Source organism: Meleagris gallopavo, chromosome 6 (assembly GCF_905368555.1).
Source record: "Meleagris gallopavo chromosome 6, MGAL_WU_HG_1.1, whole genome shotgun sequence".
Taxonomy (NCBI): domain Eukaryota; kingdom Metazoa; phylum Chordata; class Aves; order Galliformes; family Phasianidae; genus Meleagris; species Meleagris gallopavo.
This window is the reverse complement of record NC_139409.1, coordinates 48,224,564-48,243,193: the sequence shown is the minus strand read 5'-3', so window position 1 is coordinate 48,243,193 and position 18,630 is coordinate 48,224,564. Positions and strand designations below refer to the sequence as shown.

Here is an 18,630-nt window from a genome sequence, read left to right as displayed (position 1 = left end):
GCTTTAGTTCATGCATTCCATTCTTCAGAGTTGTCAGAGCAAAAGAAGATTTGAGCGGGGTGATTCTTCAGAAAGAGGAAGAATAGCAAAAGCTATAAACATGATTGGCTCTGGGGTTCAGCCTTCAAAGAACAAGACAGACTGCTTAACCAAGACCAGACTTGAGGGCTAAAGAAACTCTGTTTCTAAAATCCTGAAGAGATTAGCTCTTAAGTTACAATACATGGTACTTAAAGAAGTGTAGCAGCATCTGGTCTCTGGGTTAATTACTTAATTTACCTCATTTCTAACTTTTTCTGAAAGGTAGAAGTCCTTATTGTTGGTCAGTAAGGTAAAGTTGTTCTGTGTTATGATAAAAGATCAGCAATATCCCACAATTTGGTGCCTGAGTTAAAAGCTTTAAGGGCAATTTGATGGCATTCAGAGGACTAGAGAAAACTAATTAAAGCATTACTTAGATTTTTGCAAATTCTGTCTGGTCTGAAGCGTGCTAGAAACAACTGGATTCTCTACTTGTCTAGTTCTGTTGATTACATCAACTAACATTAGGCTGATGTAGTAGTGCTAATGATACATTAGATAGCATAGCAGTAGATGATGCTTAATTACCTCTCTAAGATAATTCGGAGTGGCACAGTTCTCAAGCACAAGAACCCATTGTGGCAATGTTTACAACTGTTTTGCTTTGGCAGGCTGCCTTTTTTTTCTTGCTGCTTTTTTTCTTTTCTTTTCCTTTTTTTTTTTTTCCCCAGGTATGGGTGAATCATTTTTAGTGACTAATTAAAAAAAAAAAAAAAAGTTAAATAGGTAATGCTAACGCCATGCAGACCTGTTAATTAGAAATGAAAAAGTGCTAATAAAAATGGTATATACTTCGGGAAGTATTTGGTAGTGTTATTATAAGACTTATCTAGCAGCACTGCCTATAATATAACTATATAAACATAGCAGGTAATGAGTTGCTGGAGCAATGTATGTCTGAGCAATTACTTAAGCATTTTCAATGTTGAGCATCCAACATCTGAGAACAGAAGATGAGTTCATTAATGAGGAGATAGAGCCAGTTTTCAAAGGGTTACTTTAACCAATAAATATCATTCTTGGACCATGATTTTTTTTGAAGTGTGAAGCTCATCTGTTGGTTACTGGGAATGAAGTATCTTGCAGTCTCATTTTCACATGGTTTTCTGTTCTCAGACAATATTGTTGTCTTCTACCTGACTTTGTTTGTAGGGTTTGTTCCTTCCCTTTTGTGCTAGCCTTGTCTTCTTGGCAGTAGGCTCAAGCAACAGCATGGTAATGTAGTGATGTTCTTGCTTCGGGCTTCTGATTATCATCTATGAAACTCAGCAGTATTGTTAATTGCTTTCTATTGCTTGTGTTAACTATCGTCTGTGAGACAGACACGGAGTTGTATGTCGGCAGATTTAAGTAGTATGGCACAAGAAATAAGAAAGCATATATGAGTTTAACAACGTAGCAATAAGTAGTGTGCATTAGGGTGGCTTAGGCTATGCAGATGCTGGTACCTTGGATATGCTGATCTTGCTATGGAAGAACTGCATGCAGTCCCTGCCAATTGTCTACCAAGTAGCTGGAATGAATATTTAAAATCAACTCTTTCCATTGTTTAAGCTTCTTTGTTGTCTTTCCCATATGGTTGGGTGTGGGTGGGTTTTTATTTCTTGTTTGATTTTGTTTGGCTTTTTTTGTGTGTGTATGAGACAGTAATGCTTAAGCCCTCCTGCTAGAACCTTATTACACTTATACAGATGTGGACTTAAAGGCACTACTAAAAACAACCATTCTTGGGTGACTGTCCACTTTTTTATTTCAGATGAAGAATAATTTCTTAGAGGTGAAATAGGATTATTATTATTATTATTTTTAATGCAAGTTGTTTGAGTAATGCAAGGAATTTGGTTTTTGCAAAATAATGCTGTGGTGAAATTGCATGGTCTAATATTTTGAGAAGCAAGCATTAGCCTACCATTGCTAGGAAATGGTAATTAGAACCATCTGGATTCTGGAAGTCCTTGGCAGTGATGTTTTGAAAGCGATTAATCTAAGCTGAAGATAATGTAAGTTCCATTTCTAAAATGTTCATAATCTTTTGGTTAATAGTGTTTGCCATAATCTGTTTACAAGTACTTTCAAAATGGTGTTTTATCATCCTAACTGGTGTTATCTAAACATTATTCTATATGAAGCATTCTGCATCTTAAACATTTCATCAACATTTGATTTCTTGCTGAGAATTTATGTACTTCAGATTCGTGAGGCCATCAGGCTTTCTTGCAGCATTGCTGCTTTGTGATTATACATTTCTTTTGAGATTGTTTTTGAGAGCAAAGAGGGCTCAGTGATAGCAGAAGGCATGTCACCTACAGAACTTAAAAAAAAAAAAAAAAAAAAAAAAGTCAATGTCAGTACCTGAAATGCTTTCATTATATGGGGCTTGAATACGATACTTTTCAAAAACTACATGTTTCCCAATCTTCTAAACAATGAACTGAATGATCTAATGCATAATTTGTGCTCTTGTCCTACCTTTATCAGTGTCTTGTTGTCTCATAAATGCTGTACCTTCTTATAGTGTTTTCAGTAGTGTCAAAAAACCAGAATTTTGCAACATTCTTTACCTTATCATTTGATTTATCTTCATTTTCGTACTTTTTGCATTGAATGACAGCTTCTAGCCGGGATGATAGCAGAGCCTGCTTTTCTCTCTGAGTATACTATCTTTGCTTTGGATCCCACCAAGCAACCTAAGCCACAGAGTGACGGTGTGGTGAGTCCTCCCACCCCTCTTAGTGATGCCTTTAGGAGAGGCAGGAAGTCCTGTACTAGAAGGCAAACCTAGTGTTGCTTGTGGCTTGTTCTCACAATGGCATCTTAACTACCTGTTGCTAACCCTGCACTAAATTTCACTGAGTTAGTACCTGATAGCTCCTGGCTGGTGTGCTGTATGATGTGAATTGATTGTAACACCAAAATTAACACATTTTCTGTTAGATGGGTAACAATACTTTACTCAACTTTTAAGTAATTGGTGCACAAATTTGTATACTTGTTGCTTAGAATTCAATAATGCTATTGAAAGTCTTCCTCTTCATTTTATGTATGTTTGTACTTCAAGATAAATAAATATGATAAACACTGAGATTGCATGTAATTTTTGGACACAGAAACATTTTGCTTCCTACAGTGGAAGGCTCAATGTAACTTACTGTTGATGGCAGTAGGAAATCATTATACATAGACAGAGAAATTCAGCTACTTCTAATTGGTAACCTGAATGGTATTACTGTGAGGCTAAATGAATTTTTTTTCTAAATTGTTAGATTTCATTTTAAATATATAGTTGTTTGCCTGGAAATGTTGTTTGCATAATATACAAGCTGTGCAGATAGAGAAGCCTGGTTGGAAGAGAACAAGACAACTGGAGAGAAAATAGCAGACACAAGAAGGAAGGCAGCCTTCTAATTTCTGATTTCTAATTTTTGTATACAGATACAAGGCTATGTGATTCTGATTGTTGCCATGGAACTGGGGTGTCTTCCTTCATGTGCTTCAGAGCCATGGCATTCCTGAGTGCACAGGGATTCAAAACAGTGCTAAAATCACACAGTCACATATCATCCTCAATTCATGATTCCTTACTTTCCTTTTCTGATTTAGCAAGTTTTTTCTTGCTGCTCATGTAGAGGCTGAAAATGAAAAGACCTGAAGGTATAACAGGGTGTTCACTATGTTGTGATGGGATTGTCTCAAGCTAAAAATGGTAAGACTGAAACTGTTAGAAAAGGTGATTGGTGCAAAGTCTGTTTTTTGCTTGTTATCTCAGAGCACAGCTTCATTACTAGCTCAGGCATGGTGATCTCCAGATTGAGCTTTTTGATGAGGGGCAAAGTTGATATTCAGACTGCTGAAATCTGAAGCTTTGGAATAGTTTTTAGATTTTGTATGCATTTTTTTCCTTTTTAGTTTCTAGGTATTTTGATCACATTCAAGGTCCAGTAATAGTTACTTTAAATTCTGCAGATAAAATTAAGCATAAACAATCATGGACTGTTTTTCAGTACACTGCAGAATATCCCTTGTACAGCTGGATTTTGAAAGGAATACAGTCACGTGGGTGCTCTAAAGTTGCCTTTCTATTCTCTGTATATACTTCAGTGACAGCAATGGCCATCTGGTATGCTTACATACAAAGCTGCACGTGCTGCAAGTAGTTATAATGTGGGAGTTACAGGTAATGTGTTACCAATGAGTGCTTAATAATCTTACCTGTAAAACTGATTTTATTTTCTGAACCTTTGGAAAAGAAGTGTTCTCAGTGTAAGAATTTGGGAGGGGGCAGTGGAAGAACGGAAAACAGTGATGAAAAGTCTTCAAGGAAGAGGAGTGCTGGTTATTACAAATACAAGAAAACCAAAGATGAACATTTGGGAAACCTGGATAAACTAAAGATACAGGAGAATGAGCATTTCATCAGCGCACACAGACATATAAATAAATTTTGCTGAGACAGGCTGGTATTTTAGCTGTGTGTGTACAGGTGATGTGCGATCCGAGGGAATGGGCATCAGGGCGAAGCACTGGGACTGTGGTGGTTTTTTTGCTCTGCATTGAGGAGGCTAGTGTAAGCTCTTTACTAACTGAGCTTTGGGGATTTCCTTACATGAAGAAACACAGTGCAGATATTCTTGGATGTGGAGGCATTTTTTTGGAGGGGAAAAATTGTGGGGAAAGAAATGTATACAAAACCCTTCTTCCTTTCTCCATAATTTACTCAAGACTTTGCTGTGCTTGAGGAAGAGAGGAAGAAGAGTAGAGTGTTTTTAAATACAGCCACTTAAGCTTTAAATTTTTAGACACATGAAAATATTTTTACCCTTAGGAAATAAATAGTAAGATAAATTAGTTTGCATTTCAGGAGTAGGAATGTAGGGAAGTACGAATATCAATAGAGTTCCCTGAGGGTTCCAGTTAAAATTGAGCTCTGGTTTATGCCTCTTAACGACAGAAAGCAAACGTTTTATTAATAATTGTAGACATAGCTGTCTTTGGATACAGATACAGTTGTTGTGTTATGTTCTGGGGAATAATGGAAGACAGACTTCTCTTGGTCTCCAGAAAGCCTGTCATTGCTCTACAGGTTTTAAGACTCAAAATGCCCACACTCTTTGCTTCCAGTTTCACCAAAACAACTCTTGAGGCTTACGAAAGGCTTCTAAGCTCTTCAAAGCCTCTTGAATCTATATTTATATATAGCAACCTTTATTCATGCTTACCTTTCACTTTATGGGCACTACAGAATGACCCTTTGCCCTCGAGCACGGGCTAGGGCAGTTAGAACTGCAGCAGCTAGGGATGTGTGAGGGTCCAGGTTCTATATGAAAGGTAACCAGTGCATCCTTGTGATTTATTCTGATAGCAAATACAGTCCTAAATATAGGCTCTGCTTCTGTTTACGTAGGCTGAAAGCAAAGATACCAGCACAATGAAGAGGAAAACTTTAAGAGGTGGCATTACTTTCAGTTTTGAGATGGCATTTTTTTACAGGATCTTAACAGTTGAAAAGGATACTTTTTTGTATGTATTTATAAATTTAATGCAATAAATCTAATTACTCTTGTGTTTTAAAATGACTTAAGTATTATTAAAGTATCATTGTGAAGTAGATCTACAAACCCTACACAGTTTCCTTTAATTCTATTGATGATAATCAGAGTACGTGATTTTTGAAAGATGTAGTTAGTGTGAATTCTTGCTAAAGTATGTCTTTTCTCTCCTGTTTGTCAAGTACTAGTCCTGCACTGTCACCACTGAAATAAAGTAGATGCTTTATTATAAAGCAGAAAGTAGTTTTTTATTTGGGCTACCCTTACTGTTAGCTTTCCAGTTAAGAAATGAAAGAACAGGTAATGCAGCCCAGAATAAAACCTGGGAATGCTTTAGTTTAAAAACCAGTAAGAGCTCTTAATCCATTAAAACCAAATCCACTATGACAGTGTGATGCTATTAAACGGAATGCAGATTTTGCTCAAGCCAGACAAAATGCAATTTCCAAATCCAGACAGATTTGCTTTGTGGCTCATTATTGCTCATTTCACCTAGACTGACTCTGTATGGGTGTCTGCTAATTTCTCGAGCTTACTTAGCTGTCTGGATTTCTATCTTCTGTGATATTTCAATACTTTATTGAGTTTGGCCCATATCAAACCATACCGAAGCCATTTTTTTTTTTTTCTGATGCATTCCTCTTTTATGCTTGTGTTTCCATGCATATCTGCACATCTTAATTGGAAAGTTACATTGCTCATAACCCTATTCCTTATATTTTATTCAGTATTTTTCAGTGCTTCTCTTGGAAAAAAATAATATCCAAGAGAGTTTCTAGCTTGTTCTACTGCATCACTTTGACCTGACTTAAGCACTAAAAAACTGAATTTGTACAGGTTAGGGAGCACCTGAGCACAGGGCATAGGAACAGCAGAACAAAGGACAGAAACGTCTGAAATCCATAATGAAAATAAAACTATTGTTTTTTTGTATAATTTTTTCCCCTCCTTATTTGGGAGTGCAGAAAAATATGTGTCCAGTCTTACACAAGATGCGTTCTCTGAAAGTCTAATATTGGGTTTTGTTGGAGTCTAAAACAGAGTGTTAGTGTTAACGGTGTATTTGTCCAGGTAGCAGGTTTTTGTGTTTTTTTTCCCCCTCTTTCTATGCCTTCTCAAATACAGGAGGATAATGTGATTTCAGTGTTCCTCACATCAGCTGTAAACACCACTGGCCACCAGTTCAATTTTTTTTTTTTTTCCCTGCTGTTACTTTGTCTTTTTCTGATGTTCCTTTGATCTGTGCATAAATGTTACATAGATAATCATTATGAATAATTTAATTGGAAATGTTGGTGTTTGCGGATGTCTCATACTAATCCATGCACACATAGCTGCTTTGTAGTTCTCTATATTGCAGCAGTATGTTTGGAGTTTAACAAACTAGCTTGTTTGCATGAACATATCGGAATAAACATTTTAAAGAAAGTAGTAGAAACACAGACAAGAAAAAAGCATGGGTGTTATTTGTAGGAATGATGAAATCTAGTCATTAGTCTATTCCTTCTAACAGTTGTTTTTCCTCCTGCAGAATTTACCTAAGCAAACGGTTCCCAGATGGACTGAAAACAATGGAAGTGAGCCAGCATCCCCTCAGGTACTTACGGGGCTTTTGTTTTGTCTTTCACTGCCATGTTTCATTTGTATTAATTTAGCCAAAGTGCCCAGTGTGCATCTTCATGCTGGAGAAGGGATGAGAAGTACTTTGGCATGTTACTAAGATGGTATTAAGATAGAGTTACTTTCTAGCTGAAGGAAAAGAATTGATAGGCTTAAAAAAAGTCGTCACTAGTAATAAGGTGAGGTCATTCTTTAATACACCTCAGAAATAGGTCTGGATTGCTGGAGTGGGATTAGCAGCAATTCCTACTGTGTCATTCCAGCCTTTGTGTGGGCTACATCATTTGGTAGCACTGTAAAGTCACTGCTGTAGCACCAGCAATGCATATCTCCATAGCACGGGCTCTGCTGTTTTAAAACCTCACAAGGATTTGTGTTGCATAAATCAGTAATTGCATTTCGTGTAAAAATCCTAAAACCATTTAAAATAAAAAGGAATCTTCGAGATCCCGTTAGAACTGTTGTACAAAGACTTTTACAATGAATTTATTTTCTCAATCGTAGGAAAAGATCTTGGTATCTTTGAGATAAATGCAAACTTCTGTTTAATACATCAAGAAGTGAGTCGCGTTTATATATTTTAATTTGAGATAAAAAGTAAATGCAGCTATTTGTTTTAGTTACGTATTCACTTTCTAATGGGTTTGCACAGAAATACATGCTTCCAGGAGAGTAAATCTGAGCTGCAGTGTACTGAATTTAGTTGTTCTCCAAAACTGCCCTCACCTGGTAGTTTGCATGGCTGTTTTTTCCACACAGGGAGGTGACTGCTAAGGGAATGGTAGCTTTTTGGTGTCATCTCTAAGGTGCTCTGTTGGGTGACAGTGGTTCCTTGACGTTACTCAGGTCTTTGTTTCCTCAGCCTTAGTGTTTTTATTTGCCTAAAAGCAGTGCAGAAGTAACTTCTTGCTTTGGGTTTTTGCAGCCAAGTGATGCTCAGTCATTCACCCAGCGTCTTCAGCTCCGAGTTCCCTCCATGGAGTCATTGTTTCGAAGTCCAGTGAAAGAGACCCTGTTCCGCTCTTCTTCTAAAGAGTCCCTGGTACGAACATCCTCCAGAGATTCTCTGAATCGGCTGGATGTGGATGCGGCTGGTCCCACCTTTGACCCACCTTCTGACATTGAAAGTGAGACCGAGGAGGTTTCAGGAAATGCAGACAGCCTCAGCAAGGAGCAGTTGCTGCAGCGACTGCGCCGAATGGAGCGCAGCTTGGGCAACTACAGAGGGAAATATGCTGAGGTAAGCGATGGCACTGAAGAGAGAGGAAGGAAGAAAGTAAGACTGGCATACCACAGTAGTGAGTCATCATTTTTTCTCTGCAGTTTTCCTCAGCTTGGAACAAATGGATCCTCATGTAGGTAGCATGGACTTTTAATGATGATATTAAGTCTGGTTATGTTTGGCCTAGACGAGCCAAAAGTTTTGCTGGTAGCACGATGTGGAAATACTTCTCACAGAATCACAAAAGAGCTGAGGTAGGAAGGAACCTGAGTCCATTTGGTCCAATCCCTGCTCAAATAGGGCCACCCAAAGCATGTTCAAGTGGCTTTTGGAGTTCTCCTTGGTTGAGTCTCCACAGCCCCCCAGACACCTTGGGCCAGTGGTCTGTCAGTTGCAAAGCACAGAAGTCTTTCCTGGTATTCAGAGGTAAGCTGGCAGGACAAGGGGAAATGGTTTTAAGTTGAGGGAGGGAAGATTTAGGTTGGATGTCAGGGGGAAGTTCTTTACAGAGAGAGTGGTGAGGTGCTGGAACAGCTGCCCGGAGAGGTTGGGAGGCCCCGTCAGTCCCTGGAGGTGTTCAAGGCCAGATTGGATGGGGCCCTGGGCAGTCTGGTCTAGTATTAAATGGAAGTTGTTGGCCCTGCATGTGGCAGGGAGATTGGAGATTCATGATCCTTGAGGTCCCTTCCAACCCAAGCCATTCTGTGATTCTAGTGTTCCAGTTTGTTCCCATTGCTTCTTGTCTGGGAACTACTATAAAGAGCCTGGCTCCGTCTTTGCCCTCCCTTCAGGAATTTATGGACATTGACGAGAGCCTCCTGTGCTTCAGGCTGAACAATCCCAGCCTCTTCTTGTTGAAGAGGTGCTCTGATCCCTTCATTATCTTGGTGGCAGCCTGCTCTTGGACCCTTTCGAGTATGTCCGGGTCTCTCTTGTGCTGGGAGGCCCCAAACTGGAACACTTAGTACTTCAATTGTGGCCTCACCAATCCTCAGTAGAGTGGACAACTCACCTCTCTTGACCTGTTGGCAGTGCACTGCCTGTTGCAGCCAAGACTGCCATTAGTCTTCTAAGCAGCAAGGGCACATTGCTGACTCGCATTCAATTTTGTAGCTGCCAGGACCCATAGGTCCTTCTCTGCAGAGCTGCTTCTCAGCTGGGCCCTTAGAGTTACTCCTTCCCAGGTGCAGGGCTTTGCGTGTCCCCTTGTGGAACTTCATGAGATTCTTGTCAGCCAGCCTCACCAGCCTGTTAAAGTTTCTCCCTTTTCATCTCTAGTTTGTAAATAATAACTTGCTGTTGGGAACAGAGTTGAGTGTCACTTTGTGTGAGTGTTTTCCTCAGCTATATACCTAGATACAGGTCCAGGAGGTTTTCTGGTGAAAGTGTGTACTTGGGGTGGTACTGAGTGTAGTGCTGAGCATGGCTAACTTGACATACTTTGCTTCTGAAACTTGTTCTGAAGTACACCTACACGGTGTGTTTCACTTTGTGCATTTATCGTAGACAGGCACTTTGTTTTCAGTCAGTGAGTTCTGTTCACCATAACTCCTAGGTATACCACTTCTAAGATTTTTGTTGTTCTTTTCTTTAAGTGTATGTCTTGTATTTAAAACTAAGTGTATGCATCTTTTTTTTTTTTTTTTTAACAGTTATTTAAATATGTGCTACCCACAAGTACAGAAATTTCTGTGTGGATTTTTGGCTATCAGTGTCAAAATCCATGCAATCTAAGACATATACAGCAACTATTGTGCTTGACATATATCTTAAAAAATAGCTGTGTTTCATTCATTCATTCATTATCATCTCCCATTATTTTTTCATAGTCTTCCAGCTAGTATAATAAGGTTATATTTTCTAAAGGTTTAGGTAAAAAAAGTGTTGTTAAAATGAAAATTCTCCAATTTGTAGATTTTGTTTTGTGTTTTTAGTGCAGTCTGTCCAGCAAATCCTAGTTTTCTCTGTCAAAAAGTATTTTGTGTGTGAGAGAGTTTCTCCAGTTCTTTGGATTCCATTTAAAGACCTGTTGGAGTTTGGAAGAAAGGCATTTGATATATAGTAAGAATTTTAAGATTTAAAATTCTTTCTCATTGGTAGTAGAACCCAGAGTTGGCATCTCAAGAATAAAGTTTTTGTTTTCTTCTAAGTATGAAGTAAGTATGACTCAAATTTAACAGTAGCTTTGAATTCTGAAAAGTTCTAATTTATTTTAAGTTACATTTTGAAGATGTCAGTTGACTTACAGATTTCTGGTTTTGATGTTTTGCGTTGGTTTTCCCATAATTTTACAGTAGTTGGAAGAGTACATTTTAGTTCCAAGTGCCATTATGCTACTTCAGCTTTGGACAGCTTAGGCAACTGTGATCAGAGTTTTAATTAAACTAAATTGTGCAGTTACTCATGAAGTCCTTTTGTCAGCTTACAATGAAAAATTTTGTTCATTTCCAGTCTGTCTGCTTGTGTATGTGCAAAGCACTTGGGATGAGAACATTCACTGTTACACAAACCTTTCTCTCCTAGAGTTGAAAGTGTACTTTATAAGGTAAAATCATTTTTAAATTTAAACTCTCTGGGGTATGTATATTTAAAAATGTACATCCCTGTGGAGCAATTCTCTGGGATATAACTTTCTGATGTAGTATTTTGACTAGCTGTACTTAAGCTTGGGAGTTTTTAGGATTATTTTCAGTGAAGGGAGTGCTGTGCATGAGTGCTGAGTAATCTATTTGTTTTGACACGTAGACTTTATTTAAGTTATTTTATAAGTGGAAAAAGTGAACATTGCACAAGACAATTGTTTGCATACATTCCTGTCAAGAGAGTTTGCCAAGTGAAGTAAGGAGTTTGAAAATGCATATAGTGATACAGCTAAGCAAATTATTTTGATATCTGTAAGTGGATGCATTATCATCATTATTACTGATTTCTGTATTTCAGCTGGTGTCTGCTTATCAAGTTATCCAACGAGAGAAGAAGAAGCTACAGGTAAGCATTACTATTTTCTAAATCTTGAAATATAGTGTCCTTTGTTTATATTCATTTATGTGTATTTCTACATGTTTACATACGCTGGTGTGTTTCATTTATAAATAAAATAAACAGAAGACTGTCTTTTAGCTTGGTGCCCTTAGAAATCTGAGCTAATACTGGTTTGTGCAAATAACTGAAGCTGTTGTACTTCTGCCTTTTTAAATGGATCAACTGAACTTGTGTGATGGATTGCCAACTCACATTTGGCAGTTTATTACAATACTTACACATCAAATTTGACTTGAAAGAAAAATAAACACAAATTCTTCTGCTTATATACAGTTCTATCAGTTTATTTATACTTTGCACCTGCAGTTACATTTAATATGGTTTCTTCCTTTTTAAGGGCATTCTGAGTCAAAGTCAGGATAAAGCACTTCGCAGAATTGGAGAACTGAGAGAGGTAAATTCCTTTATTGGTTGAATGTTTGCTCTCCTCCATACATGCAGAGGATCTTTCTCTGTGTCTGGTTTTTGATTTTAAATTCAATTTGGAAAATATTTCCTATTGCACAGCAGGGTTTTTAACTGCTTGCTTTTATTGCCTAACATGGGGCTATTCCTCTTGTTTATTTCCCATTCAGCAGATTATTGTCACAGTCTAAGGCAGAGCAGTTTGTAGCACCAACTGAATTGCTTTGCTGTTCATTGTGAAATTGGTAGAAATGCATGTGGTTATTGCAGTGTTGTTGGGGCTGGCACTAGATGTGGCTCTGCAACTTCGAGCTTTTTTAGTATGGAGAAATAATTATACTAGGTAAATACAAATAACAGGCTCTTCATAGAAGGGTTTTCATGGCTGTTGAGTTCACTGGTTTCTTTTGTTGTTGTTGTTATGTTTTATTTACCTTTTTGGGGATATAAATAATTTTAAAAATACCCACAGCCTTACAGACAAATTGGCTGGTCAGTGTTTCTTTCCAGTTTGCTACATATGTGAGAAATGTATCCCATGTCAAGTATGGCTGTCTGCCCCAGTAGATTTAATTTTCCTGTGTATTGATGCTTTGTAAAGTTTGAGAGGCTTATATGTGTCAGAATTAAAGTGGTTTTATTAGGAAAAGGGTTGCGTGCTTGCATACTGAACTTTTAGCATGTTTTGACAAAGTTCTTGGATTAGAAATAGATGTAACTGTGTGTTTATGTTTAAAAAGAGATATAAAATATATAAACGATGTAAAATTTCTTTATCCTGAAAGAATTACAGATGTAAAGATTCCTAAAATCTAAGACTTAAATTCTTTATTAATATAAAATCTTTCAAATCAATTCCTTGGTATTCTGAAAGCCCAAATATTAGAACGTGTAGTGAACTAGTCTTAAAACTTAAAATAGCAGTAATTAAAATATACAAATAAAATCGGAAGATTCCACTGTGAAAACTGAAATGTTACAGAATTCATCATTCATTGATGTAGCCACTTATTATCAGCATTTAATTAAAGAACAAAACCAAAAGAGCTGTCCTTCATCATACAACCTATTCTTCCCATAAATGTTTTGGATTAGACAAGTTTCTTCTGAGGAGGCCATGTAAGAGCAAATTTAGTTTTGCTTGTTAGGAACTGATGGTGCAAAAAGTCCTTGGACGTAAATATTTATTCTGCTTTAGGTTTTGCATCAGGATTTTCCTAGTAATTATAATCCCTCGACAGTGCTTGGTGTCTCAGCTCTCAGACAAGGATCAGAAAGGGCTTTTGAATGCAGAGGTCTATTGCAGTGCTGGATTCAGAACGTTTTGTTGGCTTTTTGCTGTGGAAGGAATTGCTTCTACAGCTCTGAAGCACAGGAGGGAGGTGTGATCAGTAACTGCTGAGAACTAGAGGCAGTATATTGTTCAGAAGTGGATGTGGTTTGTTGAAAGGAGAGTGGAACAGCTTTATTTGAAGCTGCTTTGCAATACTGTCCTTTTGGCGGTGGCCAACTTGGTCAGTGCTCACCACTGCAGGTCTCATAGTTGGTGTTTACTGGTTGGGGAAGGGATAGATAGCAGGAGACCATAAAAGTGAGACTGGGAGTTGGGTGAAAGCAAGGCAGGCAGCACTGTGTGCCTTGCATTTTGTCTCATTTGCTTTTTCATCCTTTCTTTATGCTAAGCCTGGATGGCAGATCACATATTTACAGGTGGCACTTGCTTTTACACAAGCAGCACCCTTGCAGAGTCATGGTGATAGAACTGTTGGCTTTCTGGGGTAAATCTTCCTAGTAAAGGTGTGTGTGGATTAAGTAAATAAAAAAATCAAAACACATGTATATAAAGTGATTTGCAGGGCATGAATGAAACGTGTATGCTTCTGGTTCTCTCAATAAGAAGTTGAATGCAAATGTAAATACCCCTATTGTCCTAACAACTAATTATTTAAATAATAACTAAAAAATAGATAAACTTTAAAAGCAATCAGAAACTGCCTCGATTTTATAGTCAATATAGTAGATATTTGTAGTGTAAATAGTGTAGATATTGCTTCCATATTTAGGTTACATCGACAAGTTTCTAAAGGTGTTCAGCCAAAAGAATTCAAGTACCAAGTAAAGCCACTCTGAAGTTTTCTGGCATCCTCTGTCTCATTTGAGACACATTCAAGATTAAAAAACAAAACAAAAAAAACCCGTATTACTTTGTGTTGTTATAAATGGCATGTGTTGTATTACAATTCTAGTGCATTGAATGAGCATAAGGGAAATTTACATTTCTGCTGTTTATGTTGATTTAACCTGGTGCCTAAATGCAGAATCTGGTTTACCAAAGTGCATTGTTTGGATCCCAGGAGAAATGTATCTGTGGAAAACAGTTTTTAGGAACAGGCTTGAAGTGATCCTAACACAAACTGGAAGAGAGGATCCTTGATAATTTCGCATCGAAGCTAATCTCTTATTTAGATGCTGGTATTAGAATTAGGTTTTCCTGTTACGTTGCTTAGTAAAAGAAATAGATGCTTTATGGTTTTGTTCTGGAGTTACAGTTGCAGTGAGATATTTTTATTGTTTAATAATATATAGATAAGCTCTTTAAATTCGTGTTTCAGTTTTCATTTGAAGTGTGTTTATATATGATTCTCAGGAGCTCCAGATGGATCAACAAGCTAAGAAACATCTCCAGGAGGAATTTGATGCTTCCTTAGAAGAGAAGGATCAACTTATTAGTGTTCTGCAGACTCAGGTAGAACACCATCACCAAGAGATGTTTTTAAAAACTAATTTTTTCCAGACACTTTTTATGAATTTGCTGTATTGAGTGTCCATGTTTTATTATAAATGCTGTTGTGTTTTAAGGCTTGAGAGTTTATGATTCCCTAGAAATTAAATCGATACCTTTAGAATACCTTTGGAAAATCTCATTCTTGTTAAATAGAGATGTTTGATCTGCATTTAAATACCTTAGCAATGTCTTTGTTATCAAGAACATAACATTAGCAGATATTTGAGCTAAAAATGCTTTTGTAAAATATATGGATTTTCCTTAATTGACCTTTGTTGTTTCTGCACTTCTAATTTTACTATTTTTGTTGCTTGGAAACATTTTTAAAAATGCTAAAAATAATCAGACAGATTTTTCCTTTCTCTGCTTGAGAACAGTTTTCTTAACTTTCTCTTGTTCTGCAAATGAAGACATGGTCATCTTAGATACCTTTTAACCAAAAATCATTTTGTTTAGGTATCGTTGCTGAAGCAGAGGTTACAGAATGGTCAGATAGGCATTGAATTACCTGATCCAAATAACCAGTCTGAACCACAAGTTCAAAGTCAAACAAAAGAAATCAATGCAGAAAATATTGTGGAACCAGGAAGTGATGGTGGGTACTGGGGCTTTCTTTAAGAGATCTTGGTTTTGGGGGAATAAGCCTGCTGTTATTTATGATGGAGCAAAAGTACCTAAGGCACAACATATTTGGGCTGATCTCTTTTGAGTGTTCTTCCATATGGAGATATCTGAGCTATAGAAATCCCAGCATTGTTTAGGTTTGGTTATTGACTGTGGGATAATATGTTGCTGGCATACCATGAAAGTATCAGTTGTGACTTCATAAAAGTTAGGGTTCAGATAGAGATGAACATGCATCTTGAAATGGTCTTTGTTGAGGATCTGCCATGATTTTTCTGTGTAGATAACTTGTGGTGTTACAGCAAAGATTTTCTTACCCAGTGTCATGTCTTTCTTAAGAATTTGCTGCTTAGGAGGTAACATATGCATTTAGTCCCTGGGAATCAGAGTTCAGGATGTTTCCTGTGCTCAGATCTGCTTTGGCACTGTAGAGTGTAAGACCCTCTGGTCACGAAATGAATGGCTGAGAATGTGTCTGATCCTATTTTCAGAGCACCAAGACAGAACATAAGATATTATCCATATGCTAGTGAAGATAGTAGCTTTTCTAGCTATGAGAAGCTATCCATGTAGAGGAAAACATAGCTTGGAAAGATACTGAACTTGGCCTTTTTCCTGCCTGTGCAATATTGCCAACCTTGCTATGCTAGAACTAATGTCATGCCCAACACTGTGAAAACAGGGGCCTGTTTGCTTGGCACTTCAGAGATATGATTTGCTTTGCATTTTGGGATTTGCAGATTAATTTAGAGTTGAAGAATGCATTTGCCATCTTGTGTATGTGTGTGCATGATTTCAGGCTGGACCTGGAATGCATTTAAAGTAGTCAGTGAGAAGTTTTGCAAAGTTTTCTTATTTTAAAGAGCTGTGAGTCACCCACCATGTGAATTAGGAAAGTAGATCTGCATTTTGGAAAAAGTGTGCACGTGGTAATGTTGGTATATTGTCTGTAGAGGGTAATGAAGATTCTGTTAAAACACTGGAAACTCTTAATCAGAGGGTGAAGCGCCAAGAGAACTTGCTGCAGCGCTGCAAGGAGATGATTCGGTCACACAAGGAGCGCTGTGCCCAGCTAAGCAATGAGAAGGAGGCACTGCAGGAGCAGCTGGAAGAGAGACTTCAGGAGCTAGAGAAAATGAAGGTAAAACGCTCTTGATTCTATGGGTGGCTACAAGAGCAGTGTAAGAATTCCAGTACTTGCAGAATTTATTCGGAGGGCACAAATGCAGCGTTGCTAAGATTATCTTTAAGCCAAGATGCAGATGTTAGGCATGTTTCTTGCCCATTTTACTGTTTGAGCTCTCTCATTTATAAGAGAACCCCTGCCTTTGGATACCTGAATTGTTACGGAAGCAATGAAGCAGCCTAACAATGGAAGATTTAGGAGTAATTCTGAGGCTGCCTGCTTTCATTTCCCTGAACTTCATTCTCTGCTTTACCTCCAAGGTGTACTGCAGGGCCCCAGTGCTAGCCTAATTTAATTTTTTTAATGTAACAACACTTTTGGTTATGTACCAATCTAGGAATCACTCTTTCTAAAAGCCAAACGTCGAGTGCTTGCCAGAAGGTATTTTCATGTGGATGGCAGTGATTAAAGCTTTTGTGGATGGGATCTCTTTATTTTCATTTTAGGACCTTCACATGGGTGAGAAGACAAAACTGATTACACAGCTGCGTGATGCAAAAAATTTGATTGAGCAACTAGAACAGGACAAGGTAAATAAGGAAGAATTTTTATATAAACTGTAGTTTTGGAAGAAGAGTGGCTACACTTGAAATATCTGACTTTGTGGTGTTTGAAGCTGTTCTTAGTCACCTATTTTGGACACCCATGGTTACACACCTCAATGCAAGATTTAAAAAATCTAACGAGGATGAGATGCAACATAAAGGAATTAAACAACCAGTGAAGTAGCTTTAGTTTCTTAGGAATATGAAGGGTTTCTCCATTTTTATTCCTTCAAAGATTTTTGTTTTTTTTTAAACTGTGATTACTTGGAGTAACTTTTGATGGTGGTGTAACAAGCAGCATGGCTAACACTCATCATCTGTGCTTGCTGTTTAAGGAGAAGCAGATGCACAATAGTGCTTTTAGTTTACAGAATACGTATTTCAGAGAAAAATAAAAGAAAATAAATTTTTCCGATGGTCCTTGTTTCCTGGAGGAGTATTTTTAACCAATAGATAAATTTTGTCTCTTCAAAATAATTTCCTTTTCTGATCTTTTTATTATTTTCTATTTTCTGACATAGAAAAACAAACACCACGATTTCTGATACTGTAGAAACGGATTAAAGCTTATTTCTAACAAGGAGTGTGTCCTAGCTTGAAATTGTTTTCGATATGCATTTTATCTGTTTATTAGCTTTTATCACAAGGACCTTTTCCATAGGGCATGGTAATTGCAGAGACAAAACGACAAATGCATGAAACACTGGAAATGAAGGAGGAAGAGGTGGCCCAGCTGCGTGCTCGGATCAAGCAGATAACTACACAAGGCGAGGAGTTAAAAGAGCAGAAAGAGAAGTCTGAAAGAGCTGGTAAGAAACTGAAGTTTATTAGCTTTCGTATTTGATCACAAGAAAGCTTCAGCATATTCTTTTTGCAGTTTTTCATCTGGTGTTATTTGGAATGGGTATTAAAACATGCTTTTTTTCCTAATGTTCTGCTGTGTCACGCCTGCTGGCATCATTACTAACTTCATTTCTAGTCATGAGTTATTAACTGTTCTGTGTGATACTCTGCTATCAGTTCAATTGGGGCAAGTAAGGAAACTGCTGAAGCAGCTGTACCTTCTTTGTAGCAGAAAAGATTGACGTAGTGTTGTATTGGTGTAATTTCAGGAGAGAAACTTTGGGAAGATTTTTTTTTAAATGCTAATGCCTTCTATATTTGCTATAGAAAACATAGCAATTAACGCATAAGAACTTGGGAAGACACAGAAACAGAAGGATGTGTTACAATCATAACAAACATTTGCTTTCAGTATTTGTAGCAGAAGCGTTTCAGGTCTTTTTCCTAGTAAAGCATCAGATGATCCTGTTGTTTCAGGGTTTTGTAACCTAATAGTTGTACGATTACTACACACCGAAGTTTGCTGTTGTTGGAAATTTGATAGCATTAACTTTGTGCACTTTCAGTCAGTTTTTCCACCTTTTTCTTTTTTCTTTTTTCTTTTTTGAACATAGTGAAAGCTATTTTGCACTGTATCTATCTAAATTCTTAGAGAAACATTTAGATTGTTCCTATAGGCATTTAGATGGAGTAGTTCACAGTCTTGGCAGGAGCTATGATGTGATCAGTTG

At 37.5% G+C, this 18,630-nt stretch overlaps 1 protein-coding gene across 5 annotated transcripts in view; it reads left to right on the top strand.

Annotated features, from left to right (window-relative positions):
* The window catches only part of GOLGA4 (golgin A4), a 59,966-nt gene that overhangs the window by 9,175 nt on the left and 32,161 nt on the right, over positions 1 to 18,630 (top strand). For 2 of the 5 annotated variants that reach the window (XM_085226641.1, XM_010713062.4), the window contains exons 3-12: positions 2,693 to 2,791; positions 7,159 to 7,224; positions 8,173 to 8,487; positions 11,410 to 11,457; positions 11,849 to 11,905; positions 14,564 to 14,662; positions 15,158 to 15,296; positions 16,279 to 16,466; positions 16,958 to 17,041; positions 17,718 to 17,865. In XM_085226641.1, coding sequence (XP_085082767.1) covers positions 2,693 to 2,791; positions 7,159 to 7,224; positions 8,173 to 8,487; positions 11,410 to 11,457; positions 11,849 to 11,905; positions 14,564 to 14,662; positions 15,158 to 15,296; positions 16,279 to 16,466; positions 16,958 to 17,041; positions 17,718 to 17,865 — 1,243 coding nt within the window. Of the gene's footprint in view, positions 1 to 2,692; positions 2,792 to 7,158; positions 7,225 to 8,172; positions 8,488 to 11,409; positions 11,458 to 11,848; positions 11,906 to 14,563; positions 14,663 to 15,157; positions 15,297 to 16,278; positions 16,467 to 16,957; positions 17,042 to 17,717; positions 17,866 to 18,630 lie in introns of those variants that run through there. The other 3 variants (XM_085226643.1, XM_085226642.1, XM_085226644.1) reach the window with 2 other exon arrangements.